The following is a 27,185-nucleotide window of genomic DNA, read 5'->3' on the forward strand; positions in this document are numbered from 1 at the left end:
TTGCCTTGTGCATGTTGACAATGTTGGATCACTCACCGAATGATGAAGGTTCTAACTTCTATCATCACACCAATAAACCCTAGTTCATTTTGGTCCATATCAGAAATCAAATCAAATGAGTCGAATATGAGTCACTTATACTTGAGAAACAAATGATTTTTAATGCGTATTCCTGTACGTAGTAATACATGTATATAGTGCCCTTAAAGTCACGGTCTTAGGTATAAATGACTTTCTCTGCATTCAAGAACATTGATTCTTGCCAGTGACAGCTAGTAGGGACTTATTTTGGTTAGCTCAATAACACACCACAGTACAAACTCATCGTTCTGATCATTCGGGTACTTGTAGATGGTAACCCCCGTAGCAACCTTGGCGGAGCATTCACTCGAATTCTGATAAAATCTCAAGTCCTTCTTATCTCAAGCTTTCATGTCACTACTTTGAGTTTTTTTCTTTGCCAATCAAATCCAATAAAGTGAGAAGCTACTTTCAATCAGTCTGGTAATGGTTTGATTGTGTTGTTTCAAATACGTTTAAGACTAGTATTAACTTTAGGACTTTACTGAATTTGATAGATGCGATCCCATTCCTCGGCGTAGCTAGCACTCAAACTATAGTCCAAATATCAATTCACAATGATCAATAAAACCAAAATGAGTCATCAAATAGACCAAAAAGTGTTTCATTAATTTGATCCTATGTAATTAATGAAGAAAATTGTGGCCGTCCATAAATTCCCATGGAAAATTTAGTGATTTTATATTCCTACGTTCCCCATTGCATTTGCACTTCTATTTTATGAATGAAGCGTGGGTTTTTAAAACCGCACAGAAGTGATGCATTTTGAGATTTATTTTCATTTGTGTACAACCGCAGTATTCAAATACCAAAAAACGCAAAATATAAAGTCGATTATCACATAAATCAAATCCAGTCCATTTGAAAACTACTTTCCAGCTTTGATGTTGTGGTTTCAACTTTAGGATTTTGATTTTAGCTAGATATACTTGAAGGAACAAATTTCATTTAGAGTTGTCCTATTCAAACTATATAGACTCCAAAATCTTAAAATTCGGTCGAATCAAATGAGTCATCAAATGAAAATAATAGTGCTTAATTTATTTGGTCAATGTAATGGACCGCAAAGAAAATTTTAGTCGTTCAATGTGAAGCTAGCTTACGTTACTTCAGCAACCGTTACAATTCAGTATCACTGGCTGATTGTCACCTGTCATAAAACCATCGCAGTCCACTTTTTAATACTACATATGTACGGAGAAAATGTTATTATTATTTGATCATTAAGGAGGGAAAATTATAATATTGACGAGTTTCAAACTGAAATCACTGGTGTCACCCGCTTACCATCCAACGATTTTATTATTCTGTAAATGTAGAAACATGCATGCATGCACACAAAATTGTTCACGTTTGATTTCTGTTATAGGAGTTCGTTTTTGGTAGGAACCGCTGGAATGCAAGGGCAACATGGTTAAGCATATTTTGAAGATGATGCGAAATCTCATTTGACATAGGAGAGACGGCAATGTTGCACCACATTTGTTAGTTATTTACACCTAAATTTTTCGTTATTGTCGTCGACAACGTTAGACCACGTGCCGTTTGAATCAGGTAGCTGGAATCCTCCAAACTTTGACCGAATTTAATAAGAATGTGACTCATTTCAATTTGCCATCAATCCAGTTCGTTATGCGTGCCAAATTAGGGTCCTCTCATGTACGAAAAATCAGATTCAGTAACTATTCGCCTAACATTAGTTTCGTTGGGTGGGGATTTCAAGGGTGCAGCATATTTGAGCAGCATTTTCAAATGATGGGGTAGTCTATTTATAGATCACTGCAAGCAAGGTCAGTTGGTTCCTGAAAACCCTTGCTGGCAGGTCAGCTGGTCCCCTAAAAAAAAAGATAAACCATCGCAAATAAGGGCGGTAAATCCCTTGTTGTCAGGTCAGGTATTCTCCTAAAAAGAAAGGGGATAGACATCGCAAGCAAGGGCGGTAAATCCCTTATTGACAGGTGAGTTAGTCCCCAAAGAAAAGAAAATTCATCGGGGATAGATCTATGCAAGCAAGGGCGATAAATCCCTTATTGGCAGGTCAGTTAGTCCCCAAAAAAGAAAACGACTGGTCGGATACCGATGGTGGCCGGGTCAGAACAACGGCTCGATGGATTTAGCCTGGGCAGTTGTTCCGAATCGGACAGCATCAGTCGGGCGGGATGTACATGGTGGGGATGCATTGGGAAGCGGATTAGTGCGGAGATTTGAAGCGAGATGGAAAGCCAAAATGTCGGTATAGTTGGTTGAGCGAAGAGTGTTCCCCTTGGCAACAAGGGCGCTCTGGCCACGCCGGCGGGACATCAAATGTCTGCAACAGTCACGGTCTAAACGGTGCGGATTAGCTCTCCCCCAAAACCACCTAACCCGATAAGCATTAAGGGAACAAAGGGCAATCTTCACTGGGGGTAGTTCATTTATAGGATGCTGAGATGGTCTTCTATACGCGGCGGAGTGTTGGGCGGCTAAAAGCCCACACATCTTAAAGCTACATGTGGCGGAATTGAGGATGCTGAGATGGTCTTGTGGGCTGACAAGACACGATAATATCCGTAATGATTTTATTCATGGGAATCTTGGGGTAGCATCGATGGAGAAGATACTCACGCAGCACCGGCTGCGTTGGTTTGGGCATCTCCGTCAGAGACCACCTGAGGCCCTGGTATGTTTATGACGCACCGGACGAGCCGAAGACAGAATGAAGAAACGAGGACGGCCGAAACTAACTTGGGATGAATGTATAAAACGGGACATGAAGGACCGAGGCTTGGAGAGAGAGTTGGCGTTCGACAGAGCAGCGTGGAAGGATGCGATCCACGTAAAAGAGGTATGTACATGAGGTACGTGACTGGTCCCTACTTTACGTTCTATACCTTTTATTATTCGTTTCAAGATTTCTCTCTTCGTAGGACTGTGCAAACCGCGAACAAGTAAACCATCATGGAAAAATTGTGAAAGAGGACATCCCTCCGTAGCTCTGCAGCTCGCAGGATCGTGAAGGGGAATAATCACCTCGTAGCCGTGCAGCCGGGACATGGAGTACGTGGCCTCATCACCTACATGGTCGCGAATGCGTAATCCCATGGAAGTGATGGGACACTACCCCTGTGCCGAAAACGAACAAAACATGGAAGGTGTTAAGGATTACTCTTACTTTCGGGTAAGTTGCGTCTCGGCCAGCAGACATGTTTTGATAACTATTGATCTATATGGTCATGTTAATGGTGATTTACAAAAACCTGGTGAAAAGATTTTGATCAATGGGGTTCTTAGTTCAAACCCAAAGTGGGTTCAATGGAGAAGAATGGATCGTTTTGTTATTAGTTGTTTAAAGGCTACCTTCACACCATCTGTATCTGGTAATGTTTTAGGCTTAACTACTGCTAGGGAAATTTGGAATTTCTTGAAAGTTCTTTCAAAACTCAGTATATAGCTCGTAAAAATATGTTAAGGCAGCAGTTGTATGGGATTAGAAAAGGAAATTTGGCAGTCTCTGTGTGTCTACAAAAGATCAAAGGTATTGCAGAATTACTTGCTGCTATTGGTGAAAAAGTGAGTAACGCAGACTTGTTAATGCATGTGTTAAATGGTCTAGGAAGGGAATATGACAATTTTGTGATATCTGTACAAAATAGAGATGTTCCATACACTTTTGGAGAATTAAAAGCAAGGTTAATTACTCATGAACAATGGCATCTTGATCAAGCACAGGATAGTAATGCTATTTATGATACTCAACATCAAACTGCTTTCTATGGTAGAACTGGTGCTAGTTCAAGTTACAATTCTAATCCTGGCAATAATAAGAAGAATGGGTCTTATGTTAACAATAAATTTACTGGCAATAAGAATGATGGTATTTGAAATGGTGATGCTAAAACTGGTACATCTATACATAATGGAAATTATATGACTAATGGTGATACTAGAAGGGGTCAATGGGATTTTTCACAAGTTGAATGTCAAATTTGTAGAAAGAAATGACATTATGCAAGCAGATGTCATTATAGATATTATCCTCCTCCTACTTCTGGTTTTGTGGGTATTACTGAATCTGAAGCTCAATGGAATAATACTATACAACAAAATGCTTCTCAGGAATTTACTGGTTTGCATATGAATATTCTATTTGCTAACGATGATCCTTCTTCATCAACTAAATGGCTTTCAGATTCAGGTGCTTCTGCTCACATGACTAGTGATGCTTTTCTTCTTCAGAATACTTCTTCTTACAAAGGTTTTAATGGAGTTGTTATCGGAAATGGTAAGTCTCTACAAATAACTCAATCTGGTAATTCTATTGTGAATGCTTCTACTGCTAGTTTTAAGCTACAAAATGTTTTACATGTGCCATATATGAAACATAACTTGATTTCAGTAGGACAGTTTACAACAAATAACAATTGTTATTTTAGAGTAGATCCTTTGGGTTATGAGATAAGAGATTTATCATCTGATGTTCTTTTTGCTAAGGGAATAGTGAATAATCTTTATCCCATTTCTTCTTCTCATTTTCATCATGCTTTTACTTCTTTACATGCTTCTTCTGAATTATGGCACAATAGACTTGGTCACCCCTCATCTAAAATCATTCATCAACTTCATTCTTCTAGACATATCATTATAGATTCTTCAAATTTGTGTCATCCATCTCATCTAGCTAAGAGTAAAAGACTTCCTTTTTCTACTTCTTTATCTCATGCATCTATTCCTTTGTCCTTAATTCATTGTGATGAATGGGGTCCTTCCCCTGTGCATTCCTTACAAGGATATAGATAGTACATTCTTTTTATAGATGATTTCAGTAGGTTTCATTGGATTTATCCAATGGAACTAAAATCTGATGCTTTAAAATGTTTTGTTCACTTCAAAAATTTAACTGAAAACATATTTTCTACCAAAATTCAATCTTTTTAGACTGATGGAGCTTGTGAACTTATTAAAGGTCCATTAGGTTCTTATCTGTCCACAAATGGTATAAATCTTAGAGTTTCTTGTCCTCATACACCCGAGCAGAATGGCCTTGTTTAAAGAAAACACATGCACATTACTGAAATGGGGAATACTATTCTCTTTAATGCATCTTGTCCAAAACATTTCTGGTTTGATGCTTTTTTGACTGCTACTTATCTCATAAATAGAACTCCGACTCCTATACTTCAAAATAAATCTCCTTTTGAAGTTCTTTGCAAAACAGTTCCTAATTATGCTTTTCTAAGAGTTTTTAGTACTGTTTGTTATCCTTTTTTGGGTGAATCTATACAAGATAAACTTTCTCCTAAGTTTGTGAGATGTATTTTTCTAGGATATAGCTCTTTACATAAAGGCTATAAGTGTTATGTTCCAATTTTTAGGAAACTTCATATTTCAAGAAACGTTGTTTTCTCAGAATCTGAATTTTATTATTCCAAAAATTCTTCTATATCTTCTTCTCTTCCTATTTCAGCTCCTGTTATTACTGAATTGTCTCATACTACCATTCCGTCATCTACTACATTGCCTAATGATATTTCCGCTCATATCATTACTAGATCTATGAGAGGCATTTCAAAACCAAAAATTTATCATGATCATGGTATGCATACTTCAATCAAACATCCAATTCCTTGTGCTTTTACTTCTTTGTTGGATATTCCTCCTGAGCCAAAAACATTCAGAACTGCAGTTAATATTCCTAAGTGGCAGGTTTCAATGAAAGAAGAACATCAAGCTTTGAAGGATAATGATACTTGGGATCTAGTTAAGCCTGAACCTCATATGAATATTCTAGGTTGCAAATGGGTGTATAGAATTAAACTGAAATCAGATGGCATTATTGATAGATTTAAGTCCAGATTAGTGGCTTTAGGTTACAATCAGCAAGATGGAGTTCATTACACTGAAACATTTAGTCCTGTAGTTAAATTTACTACAGTAAGAGTTGTTTTGGTGTTGGTTGTTTCTCATAATTGGAGCATCAAGCAATTAGATGTATCAAATGCATTCTTACATGGTTTCTTAAATGAAGATGTTTACATGGCTCAACCACAAGGTTTCATTGATCCTATTCATCCAGATTATGTGCGTAAGTTGAAGAAGAGTTTATATGGATTGAAACAGGCTCCAAGAGCCTGGTTTGATAGGTTTAGCAATTTCTTGGTCAAGCTTGGTTTTGTCAGGTCAATTTGTGACTATTCTATGTTTATATACACTTCAAATTCTTCAGTGATGATTCTATTACTCTATGTGGATAATATTATTTTGACTGGTAATGATGATGCTCTTATGAATAAATTGGTTACTTCTTTAAGTGCTGAGTTTGCCATGAAGCAGTTAGGTGATCTAAGTTATTTTTTGGGGATTGAAGGTGCAAGAACAGATGATTCTTTGATCTTAACACAGAAAAAGTATGTTTTAGAATTACTTACTAAGGAAAATATGTTAGACTGTAAACCAGTTAATACTCCAGTAGTCAAAGAATCCAGGGCATCTATTAATGATGGAATTTTACTTGAAAATGATGATGATTATAGAACTTTAGTAGGAAGATTGCAATACTTGACAATGACAAGACCTGACATTGCTTTTGGAGTGAATTATGTATCACAGTTTATGCATGCTCCAACAGATGTACATTTTTTGTTAGTCAAAAGGATTCTCAGATACTTGAAAGGTTCAATTGGCTTAGGAATCACTTTGAGAAAAGGTGATATCTCCTCACATCTTTTACTGATTCTGATTGGGCTGGTTGCCCTGATACAAGAAGGTCAACTTCAGGTTATGCAGTTTTTATGGGACAATCCTTAATTTCTTGGTATAGTAAGAAACAACCTACTGTGTCAAGGTCTTCTGCTGAGGCAGAATACAAGTGCTTGTCAGTTACTGCTTCTGAATTGGAATGGTTGTCAAACTTGTTTAAAGAATTACATGGTCCAGTAAATTATCCTTTTATAGTTTATTGTGACAATACTTTTGCAATTTGCTTAGCATCTAATCCTGTGTTTCATTCCAGGACAAAACACATAGAGGTGCAATATCATGTTGTGAGAGATTTGATTATGAATGGTTTTCTTAATGTTCAACATATTGCTTCTCAACATCAACTGGCTGATCTCTTTACCAAAGGGCTCTGTTTTCCAACTTTTTCTTCTTTACTTCATCAACTCTTGGGAATACCTATTACTACTGAAGCTACTACTAATGCTGAACATTGTCATTCTTCTTCTAGTGTTGTTGCAGAAGATATTATACATTGTCAGCCTTCTTCTGGTGCTGCTGCAGAAGATGTTATCAGTTCTCCTTTCACCAGCTTAGCTTTACTTAATTCAGTCTTTTGAAGTTGTATTTCAAGTTTTATACTGTATTCACTAGTATAACCTTGAGGGGGACTATTAGGAAATGTAGTCAATGGTCAAGTCAGTCTTATTGGACCATTGTCTAGGTCAATGTTTGCTTTGTTTTCAATATTCTTATCCTGTATTAATACTGTCTCAAAACTTGTCTGTCTGCATGTTGAACATCTTTTGTAATATAATAATAATTTTCTCTTCACTATTTTCTTGCTACGATAATTCACATGTTAAGAGGTAAAAAGGAAAAAAAAATGATCATATAGAGGCCCTGTTTTCCTTTTCTTCTTTATGGAGGTACATTCCTACATTCCCATTACGTTTGCACTTCTATTGTGAATAAATGCGGGCTTTAAAACCTAACCGAAGTGATGGATTTTGAGTTCATTTTCATTTGCGTACAACCGTAGAATTCATACACTAAAAAGAAGTCGATTATCACATAAATCAAAATTCCAATCCATTCGAAAACTACTTTTCATTCTGATTGCGTTGTTTCGACTTTAGGACTTCTATTTTAGTTAAGACATGAGAAACAAAGTTCATTAATAGTTGTCTTATTCATGAACATCTACTCTAATTATGTAGTCTAAAATCTTAAAATTCCATCAAATCAAAATGAGTCATCGACCCAAGAAAAAAGTGCTTCTTATTTGTTTTTTTTTCTTTCTGACTTTAAAGGTTAAATTCATTTTGATGAACAAAAACGATAAAGAGCTATATTCCACTTCTTTTGACTTAACAGGTTTCGAAACTCAGATCGGTGATATTATATTATCACCAGTTTTGCAGTTCAAAAACCAACAAACTCTATTTGAAACACATCCGATAGATTCGATCAAATAATAATGATTCACGAGTACTTGAATATGGTGGAAATTAATCTAATTAGCTCGGTGCGGTATAATATCTGAGACATAAGGCAAACAAAAAAATAATACCTTATGTTTGATTTTTGTTAAAGGTACGTGTTTGTTTTTGGTAGAATTCGCATAATGTAAGGAAATACATAGGTTTTGGAGTCTCTTTTGACGTAGCAGAGACAATAATCTCGTCCCATATTTGTTATTGACACCTAACTATATCGTTATTGCATGTTGTCGACAGACAATGTTGGACCATGTACTGTTTGATAATCATCAACGTATACCAAATTTTTATTTTGGCTAGTTGCTGATTTGGGTACAGAATCGGGTAGAATCATCCAAACTCTGACCTAATTTTAATAATGCAACGCATGTCATTGCTATCAATCCAGTTATGCAAGCCAAACTACGGTCCTCTTTTTTCTTCCTTTTTGCGCTTTTCATATTTTCTTTTTGCTTAATAATGGAATTGCTTTCGGCTATATATCAAACATCCCTAAAGTGTCGAAGAAATCAGAAGTCCTAGAGGAAGAGCATGACCACATTTTCCGAATCCTCCTTATGGCATTTGGTGCCATGACGTATACTTGTTTAATTTCTTGATGTATTAATCTCTTATGTTTTTTGTTGACACAAATGAGAGTAGGGCTATGGGCCTATGGCACACCTCTACTTTGTACGAGAAAACTATACAACTAACTTTGTAAATCCAAGGCTTGCAACCGGGGGCAGAACCAACATATGATAATCCGCTCATCCTCTTTGGCTTTCAGACCTAATTCAGCTATCTTAACCTTTCTATGTCACAAAATGAGCTCCCAAGGGCCAAGTCCCAACCACATTTTTGCACCCAGTCCAGATTATGGTTTCCTAAGTGTACCTGCGGATTATTCTCACTTTTGTGCACTATTTCTGAGTACTTGCTTGCGGACTGTAAAGTTGATGAATGACAGACAACAATGCACAAGAAAAGCCTTGAAAGAATCAAACAAAGATATATGAGAGAATGAAATAATCAATGTGAAAGGATATGCTGATTGTTGATGAATGAAAATAATTCATGGCGTGCACATCTCTCTTTCAACGTTCTTTTTTGCCCATTTAAAAACCAAATAATTTTGGTCCCATTTCCTCTTCCATACCTGAATATAAATTTGGCTTTACCCTACACCCTGCATCATTGGAAAATCAAAGCAGATCAACTTTTATTAAATTATAAACTTAACTCGACTTTAATAATAAAAAATTAAGGAGGATAATCCCAAATAAAATACATACAAGAGCGGATAGAATTTGTTTCAGAAAAAAAAAAAACAAAAAATTAACTGAATAAAGTGGATAAACTTTTTGATTACGAACATGTTTGATTTTGATTCTTATCGATTATCTTAATAAATAGCCAAATTTTCGAAATTAATAAATAACATTGTATTCTAGTTTAAACTGTCATTCACATAACTCGTTTTTCCAAGCTTTAACTAACTCAAACTCTCAGTAATTTTATTTTCTCTGATTTTTCCAAGCTTTAACTAACTCAAACTCTCAGTAATTTTATTTTCTCAGTAAGTAAAAGATGATTGGATAATTCATAGAAAATAGTTTTTCGACATAATTAACCTAGTTAATTATGATAACTCCACTACAACTAATTTGGCCCTACCACTACGAGACAAAAAAAATGAAGTAAAATGGATAATTCCTTATCCAATTATTTTACTAAATAGCAAAATTACCCCTGATTGATTTAGTGCTAATTTGGGCAATTAAATGATGTTTAATCAAGTTAACTCTGAAATCAACTACCGCTAATTCATCATCAAAAACTTGAAAAAGTTTATTTTTTTTTTCAAAACTCGATCCAGAATCGGTTGATGTTAGGGCAGTTGTAAACCGATTCTGGGTTGAGTTTTTTCAACGGATGAAGTAAACTCGGAATCGGGTTTTTTCAATACCAAAATAAACCGATTGTTGGAATCGGTGTTTATATATGCCCACATAATCCGATTATACCTTACTTTCAGAAAAAAAAAAATTCATTACATAGTTTAGGAAATTAGTGCATTACATAGTTTAGGATTCAATATGGGTATTCTAGAACTTGACACATCAAATGTTCGTCAATGAACCTCCGAGCACGTCGGTACAATGTCGTATATTTTTTGTGGTGAATGAACTTAGTTTCCCCATTACGAATTCTCCATAGCCCATTGAAATGTTCCAGATGAAATTCAGTGAATTATTAAATGTTAGTATGCGAACTTTTAACGATGACATAAGTATAAATATTATCGGATTACTCACTTTTTCTCTAAGAGGAGCTTGTGGACGATGTTGGTACACCATATTTCTAACTTTAACATACTCTCGCATTGCGCTTCTTATGTAGTTGAGTCGGAATGTCAAGTCTCTCCATTTGCGGTTATTGGGATTCCCAGTACGCCCGTAAAAGAATATTTTAACTCTCTTCCAAAACATTGACTAGATTTCATTCGGACGTTCACGGAACGTATTAGCAAACGATTTAACGAGACAGATATCTTCATGCGGTTCCCACTCCATTTTCTAGGCTAAGTGTGTGATGTGTGAGTGGCTCAAAGAGGTTGTCTTTATACAGATAAAGACTCAAGGGATATTTTTTTCAAATTAAATTCGAACAATCGGAGTTTAGGTATGTCCACATAATCATATTATGTCCTTGCAAAATCATAAAAATTGTGCCTCTCAATAATCGGAGTTTAATATTGCACATGTAATCTGATTCTTGGCAAAAAGAGTTACATAAGAACTGCCAATTTTCCTTGCAAGAATCGGATTACAAGTGATGCCAACATCGACCGATTATAAAACTTGTCAAAATCCGCCTCTCAATAATCAGTTTTTAATACGTCACTTGTAATCCTATTCTTGGCAAAAAAAGATATAGAACATTGTCACTTTTCCTCACATGAATCGGATTACAAGGGATGCCCACATAAACCGATTGTGAAATTCTGGATTTTTTTGTTTTGTCAGAATCGGACTTTAAAATTATCCTTACAAACCGATTCTGGAAGCTTAAAAACCAGGTGATCAAAATTTTAAGAATCGATCTATGTGGTGGAACTTCAAAACCCGATTCTGAATTTTTCCCTTGGAGAATTGTCAGAATTGGATTTTATACCGGTAAATGTAAATCGATTATGGAAGAACGGCATCTCTGTGGTCAATTTCCTCATCATACTCACTGACGTTCCTGGCTTCATATGAAAATCGGCATCCCTGTGGTCCTATAAAACAAAACAAAACCGATGGACAATAATCAAAACACTACACGGATATAAATGTTTTATATTACATAACATAAGGTTTAGGTACTTACTATAGTATAACAGACGACCGCGGCCCAACTATCTTTGTACCCCATAACACCCGGCCTCCATCATCGGGTAACCCTTTCACATGATCATTAGGGCCTCGAGGAAACATCTTCTCCGGGTCGGGCTTGTGGTCTCTTTCTCTTTCTTTTTACCATCTTTCTTACCATCTTGAACGTCTCCTCCTTGGACTTGTTGTTGAACTTCTCCTCCTTGGACTTGTTCTTCAACTTCTCTTATCTCTCTATCACCTTCATCCTCACTTTCTTCTCCATCACCTTCCTTGCCGCCACTCTCTTGTCCATCACCTTCCTTTCCACCACTTTGTTCTCCATCACCTTCCTTGCCGCCATTCTCTTGTCCATCACCTTCCTTGCCACCACTTTCTTGTCCATCACCTTCCTTGCTACCACTTTCTTCTCCATCACCTTCCTTGCCACCACTTTGATCTTCGTTAACTTCCTCCTCACCATTTTCTTTTTCGGAAACTTCTCTATTATCTCCTCCTTCTTCGGTAGGTGTATCAGAATCATATTCTTCTTGTGCTGGTTGCTCCGCTTGAGGTGGTGGGTCATTGATGTGGATTGCATTGGCTTTACTCCACGAGCCCCTTCGGTGGGAAGCATTTAACTTTTGAACACCCTCTCGACGAGGTCTCAAACTCTGAGGAGAATCCAAATCATTTTTCCTCTTATATTTCTTTTCGGCTTGACGCTGTTGCTTGTCCTTTTTTGGCCTGTAAAATACAGAGATAAATGACAAACAACAATGGAATTCAATGCATATTTTTGAATTCAAGGTTTACAATCGGTTTACTCGATATACATATAAAGACGGATTCCTAACATAACACAACTACCATCGGTTTATATAAGTGTTAATGTAATCCGATTCTAACAGGAAAAAGTTACAGAAACATTGGGCATTCTTTCTTACAATAATCGGGCTATGTTGGTATTAACATTGACCGATTATGGTTCAAATTTCTCGAACCAGAAAACACATGCAGCACAATCGGGGTGCATAGGCATAAACAACAACCGATTCCCAATACAAGCGGTTCACAAGTACATTAACATCAACCGATTCTGGAAAACCCCGAAAATTTTGGTTTCAAAAATTTCGATTTTTGAGCGATTGCATGTTACTATAACCTAGTTTACAGTATTGGGTTGATAGAAAAGTACCTGATTCGACCCATTTCCTCCTCTTGTTGTACGATTAAAGATGGTTCGTCTCGAGCAACCGTTTTCTTCTTCGGTTTGTTTCCAATGGCTTGAACAATTCCGGGATTACTCTCACTAGGATAAGTAATTCCAGTGGCTTGTTTGTATCTTGGTCGTCTCGACATTTTATAGAAGAAAAAAAACGATTAATCGTTTTTGGATCGTCGATAATCGACGATGTTTTGGTTTCAAAAAAATGAAAAAAGAGGGAGAAGAAGAAGAAGAGAAGAATCGGTTTACGAGGAGATGGGAATGAAAATCTAATTTTGTTTTTAAGTTTTATTATTAAGAGTTAATGGGGGTAAATTGACAGTATTAATATTTTTAAGAGGGTAAATTGGTAGTTTCATCAAATTTAGACACCCCTTATCATTTCCTTTTAGATAGATGAAGTAATTCATAGGCCCAAATTAATCATAATATGCCCCAATTTAGCCAGAATAATTAAGTTGATCAGGTCAAAATATAATTTTGAAATATAACTTTCAAATCGTTTTACAAAAAAATAGTAGACTAAATTGAAAAAGTGATACTTATTAGCTTTTTTCCAAAAATAGAAGAAATATATGTTCCTACGATGAAACAAATCTAAGACGATTAGGCCAGCACTATGGTGTCCTTTATCCCTTCACTATCCCTCATGTTGGGAGACAACTCAAAAATCATCTTCTACGGTCTCCCATATCCCTACATAAAGTATGGATATCCCCTCCCTACTACTCAGTTTCCGTGTAAAACTGTGCTTCATGGAAACTCGATTTCCGTTGCATTTTATACTAGCTGTTTCTGATTTTCACAATTCTACAATGACTCTTTTCTTTTTTACTAAAACTCTTTTTTTTTTACCTTTTTCTATCTTCTTATTTTTTCTACTAATTACTTTTTAACCTATACAATTTACCCAACATAAAAACAATTGGGTAAAAAAAAAATGAAAACTGAGTTTCCGTTTTGCACTGTTCGTACAGAAACTCAATTTCCGTATCATGTAGAGAAGGGATGAAATCCGACCACAGTGAAGCTGCCTTGTGACTCATATCCCTTCCCAACATTCAAGCATAGGGAATGGACCCACAGTGCTTGGCCTTAATGAGCAGATTTACCGGCCTAATATTTACCGCCCACCCAATAGCTAACAAGGCTTGGTGCTAATCTCTCGTAATATCAGTTATCTTAAACCAACCCCACCAGGCCAAGAAAACAGAGACCACCACACTATAAAATTAGTTTTGACGTATACTCCCCCATCCATGTTTTTAAAATTCTTGATAGACCAGTAAAATTTGCATACGTAATTCCTCCTCCACAATTAATTCCATCCTTCATCTCAAGGAAGAAAAAAAACAAACAAGTAGAAATTCTGTTGTTATCATGTCTTTGTACAAAATACTAAGACATGGATGCTGCTTTTTCAACTTAGCTAATTAATGAGATTCCTCAACCACTAATCTCCTTCCATGTGTCACTGTTTGTCATGTCTTCCTTCCTACCTCTCGAAGTCTGCTATATAACACTGGCTCTGTTTGGCCTTTGAAGATTTCAAAGCCTACAAAAACAGATAGATAGATAGATACCACTTGTTTTTGTCTCCTTAAATCAACATGAAGTAGAAAACAAGAGTTTCATTTTTTTTTTTTTGAGAAGATTAGAGCTCAAGTTTATCTTCTTTTGGGGTTATAAGATAAGTTTGGATTTGGTTTGTTGTTTTTGGGGTTGTGAATTAGAGTACAGAAATAGAATGGAACGTTTTGAAGTGGTGAAGGAAATTGGTTCTGGGAATTTTGCTGTTGCTAAGCTTGTCAAAGATAAATGGTCTAAAGAACTTTTTGCTGTCAAGTATATTGAGAGAGGCCGAAAGGTTCTTCTTTATACTCTTCTTCTTGCATCCAATTCTGAGATTATTTGATTCTCTTACATGATTGAATTTGATTATGTTTTGCAGATTGATGAGAATGTGCAAAGAGAGATTATGAACCACAGATCTTTACAACATCCCAATATTGTTAGATTCAAAGAGGTGGGTGGCTCTTGCTTTTCAATTTATATTCATCTTGGTTGGATTGCTTTATCCAGTGTCCTTGGAGTGCAAACAGAGTATTATGTCCTGTTCTCTGGTCTTGTTTTTCTTACAATTTTGTCAGTTGAATTTTGTGATTCTTGTTCAATAGTTCATAGGTTATCCCACAAAATTTGTAGAGGAATCAAAGAAATTCAAGTACCCGGTACTATTCATTTGGTTGAATTGACTTAAGTCTAATTGAGTACAGTTCAGAATCATGGAGGATTTCGGAAATAACCTTTACTAAAATGACCTTGATCCATTTTCAGGTTCTTCTAACACCTACTCATTTGGGTATAGTTATGGAGTATGCGTCCGGCGGTGAGCTCTTTGAAAGGATATGTAATGCCGGTAGATTCAGCGAAGACGAGGTAAGAATCATGCAAATTCGACTACAAATGATGTATGTTTATGTTTGTTCCTTCTTGAGTGATATCTGAGCACTTCAAAGGCTTTTATCTAATACAGGCAAGATTTTTCTTCCAACAATTGGTATCAGGAGTCAGCTATTGCCATTCTATGGTATGATATACATAACTCCATATCTCCATTTTTTTCTCACTGGATCCATAATTCCGATACTAGAATTGCTCATTCGGTTCCTGTTACAGCAAATCTGCCACAGGGATTTAAAGCTAGAAAACACACTCTTAGATGGGAGTATCGCACCACGTTTAAAAATATGTGATTTCGGATATTCTAAGGTAATATATTCATTCATCTTCAATCGAAATCGGCTTTACGGGTTCAGTTTTGCTAAAACTAAGTGTCTTTCTGTTTTCTTCTGTAGTCATCGGTGTTGCATTCTCAACCAAAATCAACAGTAGGAACACCTGCATATATTGCACCTGAGGTCTTATCCAGAAAAGAATACGACGGAAAGGTGCATACTCGTTACATTCCTTTCGTAATTTAACGCACACTGAATTGCAGTTTGTAACTAAATCCTTGAAGAACGATGCGCAAATAGATTGCAGATGTTTGGTCTTGTGGGGTTACACTATATGTGATGCTGGTAGGAGCTTATCCATTCGAAGATCCCGACGATCCAAGAAACTTCAGAAAGACAATCGGGGTGAGTTGTCAGCTGCAGCAAGTTTCAATTTAGCCTTGTTTATATCTTTTTTAATGCACCAAAATTTAAACTTCCTGTTTTCTTATCGCAGAGAATCCTTAGTGTTCACTACTCCATTCCTGATTACGTTCGAGTATCCATGGACTGTAAGCATCTGCTTTCCCGGATATTTGTAGCGAACCCTGAAAAGGTAAGCTCTACCAATTTTAAGTAGTAAACTGTTTTTAACTCAATTTGGCTGAATCTTTTCCATTGGCATATCTTCAGAGGATAACCATGTCAGAAATGAAAAATCATCCATGGTTCTTAAAGAACTTGCCAATCGAGTTCACAGAAGCTGGAGAATACCGAAACAATGACGACATAGGAAATTCTTCGCAAAGCGTAGAAGACATATTGGCCATAATTCAAGAGGCACGGAAATCTGGCGATGGCAGCCAGCCTAAAGTTAGCAGCGGGCTCTTGATTGGTGGTAGTATGGATCTTGATGATGAAATGGACGCAGATGTAGACCTAGAGGAAGATCTCGAATCAAGTGGTGAATTTGTATGTGCAATGTGATTTATCAACACCAATAAGTTGGAATGACAATGTTTTTCACCGGTTTATATGTTACATGTAATGGCATATGGTAACAACTAAACTGTTTCTCTTTGTAATAGATGACTTTCTTTCTGTATCCTTTGTTCTTGTACAAATATTAGTAAAAAAAAAAAGTGTGATAATTACATCGGTTTTTGGAATCAAAAGAATTCTTCAAACGCGGGTTTAAATAAGCTGTGAAAGTCATATATCTGGTGATTTTCACGAGTCTGACTACCAGATAAATCCACAATGAAGATCTCTGAATTTTTTTGTTTACAACTGAATGGCTTATGGAAAAATTGAATATCTCAGGAATTTAATCCCAAAAAAAAAATCACGAGAAAGAAAACCTGTGATTTATTTTACTCGGCACGTATTGCAATGCTAGAAGGTCTGTCTTCTCATTTTTTGTGATAAATCTTGGGAAAAAGCGGCATGAGTGCATGTAAAATTGTTGAATGGCTTATGTTACACCAACAGTTCAAAAAGGCAAATGAGATTGACATGTCATGGACCCTAGTACCATATGAAATCTGGGTCTACGGGTTGAGAATCTTTGAGATGTCACAACTCACAATCCTACTTGCATATTTTATGCACATGCATCCAATAAACAGTCCATATATATATATATATAAAATCAGTACCTCTTAGGTCGGTAAACAACTACCTCTTTGTAAATTGAATGGGTAGGTGGTAACATCGTCCGCATGTTGGCTTTTATGTCAATGTTGCTAATGAAGAAGACAATGTATTTTGTTTTTGCCGTTAAAGACCATGTCTTTCTTGCCAAAGATATCGCCATAGATGCGCTAAAACGTACGCCTAGAGGCCGCGAAAACTAAACAGATGTGCGGAAACTATTGCAGCAGATTGATTGACAAGTCCAAATGACAAATGACTAGCAAATTGCACATCAGGGTTATAACCTATGTGGGTAACTCGATCTTTCGTCAATAATAATATCATTGAAAATTGGTCTAAGACTTTTCCAAACAAAATCTTGGAGATTTTGTATGGAAGATTATCTTCATATATATTTCTTTAAGCATTATTTGAAACTATAATTTTATATATCATCCATCTAAATCTGTGACGTAAAGTGGAACATGAAATAGTAGACTCCCATCTCTCAGAAAATAATACAACTTTGTCAATGTATGTTTAGGCTTAATATTTTTTTCTCAAGCCAGTTAATTACATTAAGCACCACGTCCAAATTCATAATCACTTATAATTCAATCACAAAAAAACCTTCAAAAAAATGTACTTAGTCCATCAAATACAGTATCATAAAAATGCGAAAGGACCACTTTTTATGGGACGAAGAGTAAATTACGACACTTCGTACCTTTGTTATCCAAGCCTCACTCTACATCTATAGAACATTGTATCGATCGCATCTTTCCAGAGACTCTCATTTAGGCGTTTTGGAAAATCACCTCGTTTGGCTCCTCATCACCAGGTGCACTCCTTTCTCCGTTGTTCCCAGCTTTAGGTCTTTTCATTTTTGCTATATAATGCGCGGCTCTATTGATAACCATTGGATATGCATCCAAATATTGTAGCTTTTGGCCATGAAGTGTCATAGCTTCAATATCCCGCACAACAGGCACCAAACTCACACTGCAACCATTAATCCAATCAAAATAATTCAAGCAAGACTCGCAAGTATAATCATTATCTGTGCTTCTACAATCAACATCATCGCAACGCCCTAAGCAATCAACGACGTGCAGAACTTCATCCAGATTGCAGATGACACGGAGTTGAGAAAGTTTATGCCTCTTAGCAAGTGCGATACCAGCATGTACACCCATGAGCACTTGAGTGAACCTAGAAATTCCAACTGCTGAGAACTTGGCTGCAGCAGTGATTGGCTCTGCTAACCAATCGCTTAAAATAACTCCATATCCTCCATAGCGTTTTTCCTTACTGTAATAACCATAAACATTAACCCAAACAAAAGGTGTTTGATGATGTTTTTTCTCTACCCATGGATCAACCCAATTTTTCAGTTGTTTGTTCTTCGCTCTGCCGGCAATAGCTTTCCGTTCCGGGTCAGATAGATGATTTTTCTGATCAGCTACATCAGTTGTTGGTACGATTTCTTTCTTGCTGTTGAATCTTCGTCTTCGTCTTTGTCTCCGTAGTCCGCAACTCTCATAGACAAGGCATCTACTTCTCTTTCTTGTTTATGAGATTCTTGTTTAGGATCTAGTAAGCACTCATAAACAGCTTAAGTCATTGATATGGTTTCTTCTCGCTGCAACTGTTTGAACTTTGAAGACTTGCTTGCTAGCATCCTCGATCCCGAACCCTAACACTCGCTTCTATTTAATATTCACCGTAAAGATCTTTGCCTTTAATAATGCAAGATTTAATAGGAGGTGCCAATTTACACGGCGTTATAGAATGGTCAGTTCAGCGGGGTTATAAGAAAAGGTTTAGTACTTGCTGAATAAAAAGTGTTACTGGTACTATTCCTTGGTCTGTTGGGGCAGTTACGGCTAGCTAAGATGCTGCTCGTTTCGAACACGAGGTTAATTTTCCTGCTGATAAAATGGCCAAGAGGGGTTGCAAGTTGCAACCTTGCAGTCGGAGTCTCTGATGCGTATGCAGGTACACTATCCCTGTATTCTTTTTGCTTTTTAATAAAATTGGGTTGAAAATTTGTGCAGTATACGAGTATAGCTTCATTCACCCTATCCCTTGTAAGTTTTTGGATTAGCATATGCCCAGATGTGTATCCTTTTTTAAGTCAGTCGAGTTTCATTGGCGAAACCAAAATTTGTAACCTTGTATTCCCCTCCAAAGGGTGGCAGCTTAAAATAAAAATCCAAATCGATCTTCCATAACTAAAATGTTTCCTTCGTCCCAGCTATCAATATATATGGATTACATAATAAATAAACTTTGTAACTTCTCATACAAATGCTTGATTTCCTTGGTTCTTCAACATTACTAGAAATCTTCGTCACTTCCAAGTACTCCAGTGATTACAATAAGAAAACAATTGTTCTCAATCATTGTAATACAATGTCATAGTAGTATTACACAACATCAAAGTTCAATTGTATCACAACTTTGACAATAATACTACGATGATATGTATCACTCCCCCTTAGTCAATACTTCATCTCACAATGAAAACCACTCCCTCTTACATAATGATCTATAAACCATATGTATTTGTAGTGTGAACTATAAAATAATTCTCCTCATTTTTGTCAATATAAATTGGCAAAGGTACGAAAACTATTGGGATCATAATGAAATTCTCATAGAGATACTTCATGATTAAAAGAGAACATATCAACTTTCTTTAGATGCAATCATATAGTTGAAACTGAATGCATTCATCAAGGAGTTTATAAAGATACAATATAACCCCTATAATATTCCGAAGCCTCACTCTCCACAAAGATATAGCAATTAAGCACAAGTTCAATAAATAACTCTCCCCTATAAAATGCCATTCCCGAAAGAATAACAAGAGCGGCCTTACTTTGAAAAGAAAAGAACGATTTCTTAGGACATTAAAAAATCACGTGAAACATGAATTTGTATCCAGAAAACTCAATTAAATTAATCACAAAGTAACCTCAATGATTAATTTAATCGGAAATGCTCAACATAAGAAAACTTACGAAGCCATACAATACTTTCACATAGAAGTGGATCACGGAAAGATCAATACTGCGGAATATATATTCAAAGATTCATTATGTTTTTCATCAATATTTGCATGATGATTTCATAGACTTGATCTTTGAAATCAAAAGTTCATTCTATTTTCCATCAAAACTTGCATAATAACATAATAGACTTAAATTTTGGCATATATGGGACAATCACAGTTCACGGGCGTAAACACTCATATCCCATTGCAATATATAAAACCAATAAAGATTAATACTGCAAAATCATCTTCCGAATAAACTTTAGAATTTAAACAAACAAATCTAAAAACATTGCAAGATGAAAATCGTTGGCAACAGCTATGTGTACTCATAATAATTTATATTCCAAACCCTAGTTATCCTTCTTAAAAACATAAGAAAAAAATTCTCATAAGAAGTTTCCTAGACATTAAGACCTCTGAAAATTCTCTATGTAAAGCTCAACTACACATTTTATCCTAATCCAAGACGTAGCTATAAGTAGACTAGAAATCAACTCTTATAGTTTTGATAACTAAACTTGGCAAACAACTTGAGATAACAACGCTTGCGAGTTCGATCGAGCAGTGTTCTAATAAGGTTGTTCTTGGATATTGATTTTTGAGATCGTCCAAGAGTTCTTGTATACAATCAGGTTCACGGATATTTGATCTAAACTACTGATTGTACAAGAAAGATAAATAATATATACGTATTTTTTCAAGGATCATAAATTCTACTTTCTTTTGTATTAGGTTTTGTCTTATAGACCCAAACGAAAAAGTTGGTGGTAGCGTTTTCAATTGGTATCAGAGTAGGAAAACACTATTAAGACCTAAGTCTGTGTCTGTAGTGATCTGACCTAAAGGCATATTATCGAATATGGAACACACATGATTTGTGTAGAAATCGAGGTCTAGCACGGGTAGATGAACTGGGCTTTTCCGATCCCTAATTTTTATGGGGGTGACGTCTATGTGCCTATCTGTTCGTGGATGTTTGTCGACAGGCCGTCCAAAGGTAACTTCGTATTAGTTCGTTAGTAAGAGAGCTAACTCCGCAAAGAACAGAGAGATATTTTGAAGTCGCCACCTGACTAAGGGGAGTCAGGACCCTTTTAATTATTTTGAATTCTTTCGAGAAAACAAAATCTAGTTATGACTTACATGTATTTTTTTTTGATACTAATGACTTACATGTTTATGGTCTGCTATCAGAGAGTCTGGGTAAGGAGATTCTAGCACGGGATGGGAAGGTGTTAGGCACCCATCAGCCGCGCAATTATATAATTGGCCTATACTTCATGATTAAATGGGAATAATATTTATAGCTTTTATTTAAAAATATTCTAATCACACTTGTGATTCTTGGATGATGACATAAATTTGGAAGCTGTCATGGACTACCGATTGAAGGCTTATTGAAATTTTAGGATAATAACCGATATCCTGCAGCTTAGTCGGTAATTTAATAAATCATTTACGTTTTATTCACATGCGGGATCATAATATGAGAGGGGAAGCCACTCTATGCTCACATTTAGATTTTCTCCACAACATGAATTAAATAGATTATGCTACAAAATACATCATTAAAATAAATTATACATAAACCAACATGCACAATCAGATTGTGAGAGGGGGAATCCGCTCTATACTCACAATTATGATTTACCCACGAGCATTCATTTGAAATATACCTTGGATGAGGTGTTTGCTTCAGAGAGATTTTTATACTCTCCTTCTTCTTTTTTTCTTTTTTTGGAAAGTATGCTAAAAATAGTTAAATTACCAGCAATTCAATGCTAATCTTTTAAAAACTTAAAGACAATACTTGGTTGATTATTTATATATTTTCTTTTGGGTTTCTCAAAGCTGAACTAAAATACCATATCAAAATAATTGCTAATATTTATGAGAAATTGAAATTGTTTCTTGATTAAGTAACAAAATACATGAATATTTGCTTAAATGGGATGGACTTATTGACTTGAATGATGTAAGAAGAACTATTTTCTATTTTGAAAATAATAATTCCTCTTGGTTTGTGGTTTTGGGAATCAGGGTATTTGATTTTGCATGTGAAGAAAATGAAGTTGTTTTCTTCTTTGCAAGGGATAATAAGATTCTCTTGGGTGTTTGAATTTTTTTTTGGTAGAAAATCAGAATTGTTGGTGTGGTTGATTGAGTGTAATTGATTGATTTTTGGGATTGTTGGTCGTTTTTTTCTTGGAGTAAGGCATGCCTTATATAGTTGTAGAAAGGTATGGAGTAGATGTGAAAGAGGTACGAAGAAAATGATGAAAAGGAATAGTGGGGGACAAAGAATGTTGGGATTGATTTTCTTTTTTTCTTTTTATTCTGGGGTGTAAAGTGGTTTATGAATAGGTGTACGGGTGAAAGAAGAGAGAAATAAGTAGAAGGGGTGCATGTGGTGTATTTAAAATTATTTGTTGGATAATGGGATGAGAGAGGTTTATTGTTTTGGTAAGAAAAGGTGGTTTTTAGTGGGATTTGAGACGGATAATTTTTGCTTTTTTGGGTAATGGGGTTGAATAAAAATATAAAGGGCGAGTTTGGCAACCAAGATATCCCAACCTAGGTTGGGTTATCCCTATAAAAACGGTTATTTTGTGTTTGTTTCCCGCATATTCTTGCCATGGATTGGGATATCAGAATCTTCCGTGATTTTCGAACGCCAAAAAAGCAGGATTATACTATTCTCCTGTATACTTGTTCTCCCATTTTCCTAGCCAGGAATAGTGTAACAGACTCCACTGTTAAACCCATGAAGGGTTTATAAGTACCTTTCTCTTCTACTTACTTCTTCAAGCTTCCCATTTCTTCCTCCATAGAAATATCAGGTAAATCTTTTTATTATTATTACTGATTACAATATTTCATTACGGAATTGATTATTTATTTTTTCGTTTCTGTTTACAGTGGTTCTTCTTTTCTTCTATCGCACCAGGTACAATATCTCTCTTCCTCTATTGAAGCCATTATCATTTTTTTTTTTGATTTTTTCCCTGAAAATTGCAATATGTTAATCGTTGATATCTATGATTTACGAGAATGGTATGATTTCACGTGTTACTATGTCAAAATTTGATTGGAAACTCGAAAGTACGGTCACTAGTCCATAGGTGTTTGATAAAATTCCTCAATGAGAATTTTATGTTTTTTTTTCCATTAGTTTTGAGAAATGTGTTTGGCTCGTCATTATTGTTCATTCAACTTTAGAATGCTTCAGTTTATTTTTTCCGATATATGCATCCTATTTTGTTACTTTTGTTAGTGAATAGTCCGTTATCTTGAATTTACACTAGGCTCGGTTTGGATTTTGAAACCAACGTGTGTGCACCAGAATCCCATTGTCTTACTCATTGTCTAGTATTGAGAGTTAATCATGCTTTAGGTGATGGGTATCTATAATGTCTTTATTTTTAACTATATGTAGGAAAGTTGACCAGCCTGATGAATTACCCAGCATCTCTAAACACAACACCAAAAATATGTGTGAAATGATATGGGGATTGGTAACGAAGATATGGTTAACTATTGTTTATTTAGTGGGTTTCTCACTTAGATGATTGTTTATGAAAGATGCTAAAACCAAGATTAGTGGTGGACATGGTGTTGAACTATGGCCTATGAAGCTTGATACTGCTACGTTCAAGTTAGACGACATGAAATCTGTCAAGAATGCCGTCCATATTGACTGTATTATAATGATAAATAATTATTTGGAAGCTAATTAAGTAATAGGAAAGTTCATATGCGAGCATATCATCCTTACAGATCACTAATTTTACTTTTCACATCCTAGTGGGTATATTAAAACCAGCAGTTCCTCTAGATATGGCTGGCTACTTATTAACGCGTCTTCTGCGGATCAGTACGATGGAAGACTTAGCTTTCACATTGACGAACTATCAATCATGTACTTTTAGTACCACTGTCAGTATTTATACGTGTATACGTTTTTTGTGCTCTACTTCTGTTCAGAGATGCAAGTATCCACCTGACAAGTGAATCTGTTGCCGTCAACATCCACTCATTTGAAATTTAGGTTAGGGATGGAGACTCACTTTTCCTAGATACAGAACTATGAACTATAAACGATAACATGCGACAGATTTCATCTTCGAGCTATTCAATTCTAATTATTGTATGTTGTATGAATGGATTTTTTTATGAGGTCAGGAAATGCAATAGGTTTGAAGCAATACTTTTAAATAGTACTTTTGAACTATTGCAGGATGCTTTTGAGTTTTAACTGAATGTATCATTTACATTATAATATTTCCATCATAGAACTTATGGAGAGTGAATCTTCGAGTGCCCAAAACGGCGGGAGAACAACTTGGACTCCTCCAATGGATCAACTGTTTATAGAACTTATGGTAGAACAAGTGCTTGAAAAACAACTACTCGATGGCCAGTTTAGCAAATCTGCATGGGTAAACATCGTCACTAAATTCAAAGATAGCTTTGGTCCTTCTTATAATAAGGAGGTTTTAAGAAACTGCATGAAAACTTTGAAGAAAAGCTTTAATATTGTAAGTAGTATTAGAGGTACAAGCGGCTTTGGTTGGAACAAGACGAGAGAGATTGCGACTGCACCTGATGATGTATAAGAAAGACGTATTAAGGTTTGTGTTTTTATTTAATTTCTTTTATTCAAAGTTTTATCATCATTAATATATTTTGTACTAATTTAGTTATATGTTAAACTGAATTTTAGGAACACCCAGAATACAGACAATGGAGGACAAGGTCACTCCCACATTATGATGATCTAGCAATGATATTTGGTGATAGTAGGGCGACTGGAAAGCATAGAAGGTTTAGGAATGATAATAATCAGGACAACCATGAGGACGACGAGGAAGGGGATAATAATACTCAGGAACAGAATGAGAATGTTGAAGACCAGAATGATAATGATAATATGTATGGAAACGGTAATATTAGTGATGATAATACATCTGAAATGCAAACAAAAATGAGAACTTCAGTAGGTTCTTCTTACGTTCATTTAGAAAGACAAAAAAAAAGTACTGGAGAAGGGATGGTGGAAGCAATTAATTTGATGGCGAGTGTTGTTAACAATATAGCAACCAAAAAAGAGGAAAATAGAAACTCTTTTCTAGAGAAAAATGTAGTTACTGCACTTGAGGAAATGCCCAACTTGGATGATTTTCTATTCATGCAATATTTAGATCTATTGGAAGACGAGAAGAAAGCGAAGATTTTCATAGCATTGAGTGGGGACAGGAGACGAAGTTGGTTATTATCAAAGCTTAACTACTCCGATTACTATTAAAGTGTCAGAAGTGATTAGGTTGATTATTAGAGTTTAGTTGGAGTTCATATGGTTTAGTTTCCAAATAATTAGGTGGATATTTTAGCTATCTGGTTATTTTTAATTTCAAATTTTAGTGGACTATATGAAATCGTTGTTCTTAGTTATTTATTTATGATGAAACTTTGTTTTGTTTACTTATTTAGATTTTACCGTTGCATTTTGAGTTTCTATTATTTGGTTTTGATTGTTTCTATTTATTTTTCGTCATTAGGTACATTATATATTTTATTTATGGCTAGTTCCGAAGATGATGAGGATGCCATAGTAGTTGTCGCAGCAGCTACAACATCATTGATAGGATGTTATTATCAATACTTTGTGGAGAAGACTGTGTGTCATGATTCAATCCTTAGTGGCTCAGCTCATGTAGATGAAATTCTAGATGGACATGATGCGCGATGTCAAAACAGTTTTCGAATGGAAAAGCATGTCTTCTTGTTATTATGTGAATTGTTACAAAAAAAACAGTTGCTTCGACACAGCAAGGGAGTTAGAGTTGAGGAGAAGGTGGCAATATTTATGCTTGCCATTGGTCACAATGAACGTAATATAATACTCCAGGAACGTTTTCAGCATTCAGGTGAGACAATCAGTCGACATTTCAACGCTGTCCTGGATGTTATTGTTCAACTTGCAGATGATTTTTTACAACCAGCGGGGCCTAGTACCCCTGATGAGATAAGAGAAAATCCGAGATTTTATCCTTATTTTAAGGTACACGATTTTCATTGTTACTTCTTATTTAAATTAATTTTATGATTTATACTTAGATATTATAAACTAATTAATTATGTGTTCAACCGTAGAACTGCATCGGAGCAATAGACGGAACTCACATGCCGGCAATGGTTAGTGAGGATGAACAACCTATTTATCGGAAAAGAAAAGGATTTATTTCTCAGAACGTTTTAGTAGCATGCTCATTCGATTTGCAATTTCAGTATGTTCTTGCGGGTTGGGAAGGTTCTGCTCATGACGGGCGTATATTGGATTCATCTTTAACAAGATCCGATAAACTAATAGTACCAGAAGGTATGGTATTAACTTTAAATATTTCGTTTGCCTTTATAATAGAGATAGTATAATCTTAAATTTTTATTTGTGTAGGAAAATATTATCTTGGAGATGCAGGATTCTCCCTTACGCCAAGTTTTATTACTCCATATCGCGGCGTTCGTTATCACTTGAAGGAGTATGGGGGAAATCGTCCAAAAGATGCCAAAGAATTATTTAATCTTCGACACTCATCATTACGGAATGTAATTGAACGTGTTATTGGAATACTGAAAAGGAGATTCACTATTTTGCAAGTACAACCTCAATATCCGTATGAATCACAAGTGAAAATTGTGCTAGCCTGTTGCATCATCCATAACCACATTCGTAGGGAATGTATAAATGATTTGTTTCTTGATGATGGAGGTGTTGTACCGGTGCAAGAAACCGAACCTGAGGTACCGGAAGACAATAATGAAGGTGTTAGACTCGGGAGAAATAGAGAGCAAGATTTAGCTTCAGAACTTCGTACTTCAATTGCAGACGCGATGTGGAATAATTATCAACATTGTCGCCGTACCATCTAG

General features: G+C 35.7%; 4 protein-coding genes across 4 annotated transcripts; 3 read left to right on the forward strand and 1 right to left on the reverse strand.

Annotated features, from left to right (window-relative positions):
* Nucleotides 1–11,449: 11,449 nt before the first annotated feature.
* Nucleotides 11,450–12,976, reverse strand: LOC113290372 (ribosome-binding protein 1-like). Its single transcript, XM_026539980.1, has 3 exons — nt 12,813–12,976; nt 11,877–12,361; nt 11,450–11,538 (listed from the first exon to the last, which is right to left on the reverse strand). The coding sequence occupies exons 1-3, from the start codon at nt 12,974–12,976 to the stop codon at nt 11,450–11,452; spliced, it is 738 nt and encodes a 245-aa protein (XP_026395765.1).
* A 1,403-nt stretch (nt 12,977–14,379) lies between these two features.
* Nucleotides 14,380–16,734, forward strand: LOC113286754 (serine/threonine-protein kinase SAPK2-like). The gene is made up of 9 exons (XM_026535367.1): nt 14,380–14,709; nt 14,794–14,868; nt 15,180–15,281; nt 15,379–15,432; nt 15,522–15,614; nt 15,701–15,793; nt 15,881–15,985; nt 16,077–16,175; nt 16,253–16,734. The coding sequence occupies exons 1-9, from the start codon at nt 14,590–14,592 to the stop codon at nt 16,544–16,546; spliced, it is 1,035 nt and encodes a 344-aa protein (XP_026391152.1). The 5' UTR covers nt 14,380–14,589; the 3' UTR covers nt 16,547–16,734.
* A 7,819-nt stretch (nt 16,735–24,553) lies between these two features.
* On the forward strand, nt 24,554–25,560 carry LOC113290373 (L10-interacting MYB domain-containing protein-like). The gene is made up of 2 exons (XM_026539981.1): nt 24,554–24,865; nt 24,979–25,560. The coding sequence occupies exons 1-2, from the start codon at nt 24,554–24,556 to the stop codon at nt 25,558–25,560; spliced, it is 894 nt and encodes a 297-aa protein (XP_026395766.1).
* A 273-nt stretch (nt 25,561–25,833) lies between these two features.
* LOC113290374 (putative nuclease HARBI1) lies at nt 25,834–27,185 on the forward strand. Its single transcript, XM_026539982.1, has 3 exons — nt 25,834–26,316; nt 26,409–26,634; nt 26,710–27,185. The coding sequence occupies exons 1-3, from the start codon at nt 25,834–25,836 to the stop codon at nt 27,183–27,185; spliced, it is 1,185 nt and encodes a 394-aa protein (XP_026395767.1).

Source organism: Papaver somniferum, chromosome 6 (assembly GCF_003573695.1).
Source record: "Papaver somniferum cultivar HN1 chromosome 6, ASM357369v1, whole genome shotgun sequence".
Lineage (NCBI taxonomy): Eukaryota > Viridiplantae > Streptophyta > Magnoliopsida > Ranunculales > Papaveraceae > Papaver > Papaver somniferum.